This window comes from Olea europaea, chromosome 12, assembly GCF_002742605.1.
Source record: "Olea europaea var. sylvestris chromosome 12, O_europaea_v1, whole genome shotgun sequence".
Classification (NCBI taxonomy): Eukaryota; Viridiplantae; Streptophyta; class Magnoliopsida; order Lamiales; family Oleaceae; genus Olea; species Olea europaea.
In genome coordinates this window covers 3098288-3103029 of record NC_036248.1, presented here as the reverse complement: position 1 = coordinate 3103029, position 4742 = coordinate 3098288, and the positions used below count along the sequence as shown (strand labels likewise).

The following is a 4742-nucleotide window of genomic DNA, read 5'->3' as shown; positions in this document are numbered from 1 at the left end:
AAAAAAAAAATTATGAAAATGTCTCCTTTTTTAAGAACAGATGTGCATATTACGCAACCAGAATCCCCAAAGAGGAGAAATATTTTAATTTTCACAATTGTCCTTATTGAGATAGACTTTGGTCAACTAAGACTGCAATGAAAGAACCCAATAACCTGACGACACGTCATGATCGATGCAGTGTACGGAACACTGCTTGTTTCTTTATCTCTTAATTTGTTTGGTCTTTTTCTGCTTTGTCCCTTTACTGCATCCATAGGCTCACTAAGAACATCGTAAAAACTGCCAGTTTAAAAAATCAATCTTCTTTTATCATTTTGACTTCCAGTTCCACGCGAAACATCTATATACTTATGTCCAAATGCTTGTAAACGATGATTATGGTAACCACCCACAAATCTTCATTCTCCATAATTTGGAATCGACTACATAATGTTTATTTTTGTCGATTTATTTGTTTTATTATTGATCTATTGAAAGATTGCAACAATTTTTTATGCTTTAAGTCCTTGTTTGGTTCAGATTTTAATTTGAGTCAAGGTCAAAAAATCAATATTAATCACATGTTTCACGGATCCCACAACTTTTCAATCATATATTTCAAAAACTTCTACCAAAATCTACTAAAATTCTAATTTTAATCCCAACGAACACCAAGTGTTGTATCCCATATTTGAGTAGAGGTAATAGGATGAAAATAAATAATATTACAAGCAAATCCAAAAACTTTTCTTTAATTTTTAACCACACACTTTCCATCAATCCACTATACGAAATGTATTCTTTCTTCCAAAATAGGGCTCAAACTAGGGCCGCTAAATCTCATTTACACCGTGAAATCACAAATTAAAATAAGATATAAATGGATATATTTGGCTCACTCTAACATTTGGATTCTCGATATTGTATAGACCCTGTGTGATTTGAATTAAAATTCAATTAAAATCTTGAGTTAAAATCAACAATTAATTTTAATTACATATTTTATTGGATCCATAACTTTTCGACTACACATTTTAACAATTTTTATCAAAACCTATTAAAGATCTGATTTTAATATCTACCAAACACAAGCATAATATATATAAGAAGCTTCAAATCTCGTCTTGAAGGTATAAGAACGAACAAACTGGTTAAAAGTATTTGATGTTCAATGAAATTATTTCCCAGAAAGAATTAGCTAATCAGAATCTTGGATGGGAATTAATTTCAGTTTTCCTCCATATATCTCTGGAAGCTGGCTTTCATCGATGTCTTCAAGTAGAGTAGACCGCAGTTGTTTATTTCCCACAAATACTATCTGTAGGAAATAAACAAAATTTTGCAAAGGTAAATATGTATTAGATACTTGAAATGGATCCTTTATTGGTTATTTGAGTTTTATTCATTCAATATGAATAAATTTTCAAAGATAGCTTAATGTCTTGGATTAAACTCTAGTTTAATTTACTGTGTTATACTTAAAATTTATTAACTTTAAATATTAATTTAAAAAAAAACTGTAGGAGAATGAAGAAATTACTGCTTGAGAAAGCAAGAAATTCACCTTCTTCTTGGTATTTTGGTCAATAAATGGGTAAAGAATCTTCCACACTGTCATAAATATGTAAGGGGCATGAATGACGAACACTTTTCCAAGTCTTTCAGGGTAGTAATCCTGCAATCGAAAACCCAGTAGTCTGTAACAATCTCTCGAATGGCATTCAATGTGTGCTCGTCGAGAGATTTTTTTTTTTTTTTTTCTGGACTTGTTTTGTAAGGTCAACTGTACAATGTTGTCTTATTGTATGTGACGGAACGAACCTGTAAGATGGAAATGGCTGCTAGGTATGCACGGATGTCGCTATTTGCATATCCGTATCCTTTGAGATCCCCAATAATTGTGAATTTTTCTTCTCCAGCAGGCATCCTGGTATGCATCAAGAAATACTAATTAGCATGATATTTACTTGCAAAAGGGGCTGAAATATCTCATCTTTTTCAAGTTTTTTCCCTGATTAATCAAGGCAAAGCGCAGAAAAATTCATAGTTGACGAGTAAAAACGAACTTTTAAGTATTACAATTTGGAAATAAAGGAAGCTTCAAGCCTTGGTTTTCAAGCATGCTCAAATTTGACAGGACTCAACACGACATATGTATGACGTGTCTATGACCTTTTTCTTAATAATTACTGAAGTTGAATCCTAATATCAATATGGCTTGGGCATAGAGGCTGAGTCATTACATAAGATGTCAATTGAATCTAGTACACCAAACATGCCTGGGTTATCATTGAGAATAGAGTACCTTGCACACAGTTTGTCCAGAGCAAAGACAAGAAAACCTGGAAACCTAAAGATAAAGTGTAAGAAATGACAGATAAACAAGACATTAAAATTCATAGAGGCTTTTCTAACACGAGGACTCACGCTTGAATTCGTCTCCTTCGGTTGCAAAATGCTTAGCACCAAACACGACAGCTATGGGACATCCCTTTTTATCCGTCCCTTGCATAAACATCTTGTTTTGTGCTAATTCATTTGGAACCTCAGAAGCTGCAATGAAACCTTTAGGTACAAATGCCCGTCTCCACTCGAGGTATTTCAACAACATTGCCGAAGCTTTCTCTACATTTTGATTTCGCGCACGAAGAAATCTTCTCATTGTTAAATCATCTATATCCTGTAAATTGTTAAATCAATTGAAAAAAAGCTCTGCAAATAGTTATATGATCAAGGTACATATACACATTAATTCAATGGAGTTTTTGGATAATGCTAGTTGTTTTAGATGTTCCTCTTAATCAAGCAATTATTTGACCTAGGGACGAGACAGTTAATGAGTCGAATTAATTATTTGGTTTTACTTTTAATTTGCTATTTTCTTGAAAGAATAAGCAAGATTTATTTAATGGAAAATTATTTCTTACAATTGGTGAACCACTATTCCTTCAAAGTCTAATCAACTCAATTTTTACGAACGATAATTTTTAAGTTGAATATTAATGAGCTAATATAATCATAATTTACAGAACTTATATCAAATGTTTTGTGTCCTACTTTCTTAAAAAAGTATATGTTTACTTGTCGTGTCACGTTTCTTATTTCAATTTCCATATTCACTATTCAGTATATGTTGAGTGATTCATTTCTTATAATAACAATCAGCATCAACTTTACTTGTGAAGAATTAATAACTTTTTTATTTTGCAGAAAAGGACATAATTATTAATACTGAGAGATTTCTTGCACACTTAGTAATTCAAGCTATATATGTTTTTTCCAGGGAGTCTTTAGCGTTGTTCATAACAGTATTGAAAATTAATAAATAAATAAATAATCAATTACAGCTCAACAAAGCAGGAATGAAATTCCAATACAAGACTAATTCCCAACTTATGTGATCTTCGAACTAAGTCATCGTTAATATCGTTACTGACAGTTGTCATAGAAATTTGTCAGTATTTTCGAGAACATGTAAAAGTAGATAAATTCGTCGGTAATCACCGACGGTTATGATGTTGTCGAAAAATTACAAACAGGACTTTCACTTTTGACATGTATTGACAGAAAAATTTCTTTGATAAGTAGTGTTACCGATGGATTATTCTGTCGCTGAAACGGCATTTTTTAGTAGTGAAACATATTGGGAAAAATGGTTGGACTTCAAGATGATAATTAGAGGTTATTTTCAAACGAGCAACTTCTTTGATTGACAAAATATGTTATTTCTTCTAAAACTTACTTTATTTATTTACCAGTACTTATAAGTAATTTTTTAAGGAAAATGCCACTGCAACGAAAGAACTTGGCCAAATTCTTTAACAGAAGGTAGTGTGGCGGGATGCGATTCAGTGGGAATGCTGATTATGTTTTTAAATAATTCATGTCAGTATAGCATGATTGAATTTTTAAAACTTAGCTAAACTTGCATATCCGTGAACCTCAACAAAAAAAGTGACAATGACAGCAAAATATTAGGGAGTGATGGAAACCTTTGAAGTCAGATCTTGCTTTTCGACTGTAGCTCTCATAAGTACCAGTTTCTTCTTCTCCTCTACAGTGCTTTCATCAACACATTTCACTCCATCATCTGCAATTCCTTCTTCTTGTGCAGTTTTTTGAGATCGCTGGAAATGGTTTTTTCCCATCAATATTCCTTCCCCTTCCATTATTTTCTTTGAGCAAATTTTGAAGAATTGGCAGCATTTTTAATTTTAAGCAATTTTTTTTTTTTTTTCCGAACATACTTGAAAAAAGTCAATTTTTATTCATAACAACGTTACTTAAGAGAAAAATAACTCGATGCCAAGACAATAGGTATCTAATCTTTTGAACTTAGCAAAACGCACTTTGATCCATATAAATTGACAAAAAGATGTAAATAATAATAATAATAATAATAATAATAATAATAATAATAATAATAATAATAAAGTGATTAAAACCTGGCAAATCAGATCCTGCTTTTCAACTGTAGCCCCCATAATACCTTCTTCTTGGACTGTTTCTTCAGAGCCTTGAAATTGTTTTTTTCCCATCAAAATTCCTTCTCCTTCCATTGTTTTCTTGAAGCAAATCTTGAAGAAATGGCAGCCCTTTTTCTTAATTATTTTCCCACAAAACTTTAACTGCCCAGAGGACAAAAATGTGGAAGTCTCTTGAAGAACTTGAAGACATAGAGCTAAGAAGAGTATAATGAAAAAAGGCAGGAAGTTAGGTGCAACATTTAATGGCTTAACGGGACGTTGTTTTTGTTGATC

At 31.9% G+C, this 4742-nt stretch overlaps 1 protein-coding gene across 1 annotated transcript; it reads right to left on the bottom strand.

The window, feature by feature from the left end:
• Positions 1-1059: 1059 nt before the first annotated feature.
• On the bottom strand, positions 1060-4733 carry LOC111405214 (phosphatidylinositol transfer protein 3-like). The gene is made up of 7 exons (XM_023034005.1): positions 4428-4733; positions 3975-4109; positions 2410-2662; positions 2288-2324; positions 1804-1909; positions 1547-1657; positions 1060-1300 (listed from the first exon to the last, which is right to left on the bottom strand). The coding sequence occupies exons 1-7, from the start codon at positions 4539-4541 to the stop codon at positions 1181-1183; spliced, it is 876 nt and encodes a 291-aa protein (XP_022889773.1). The 5' UTR covers positions 4542-4733; the 3' UTR covers positions 1060-1180.
• Positions 4734-4742: the final 9 nt, after the last annotated feature.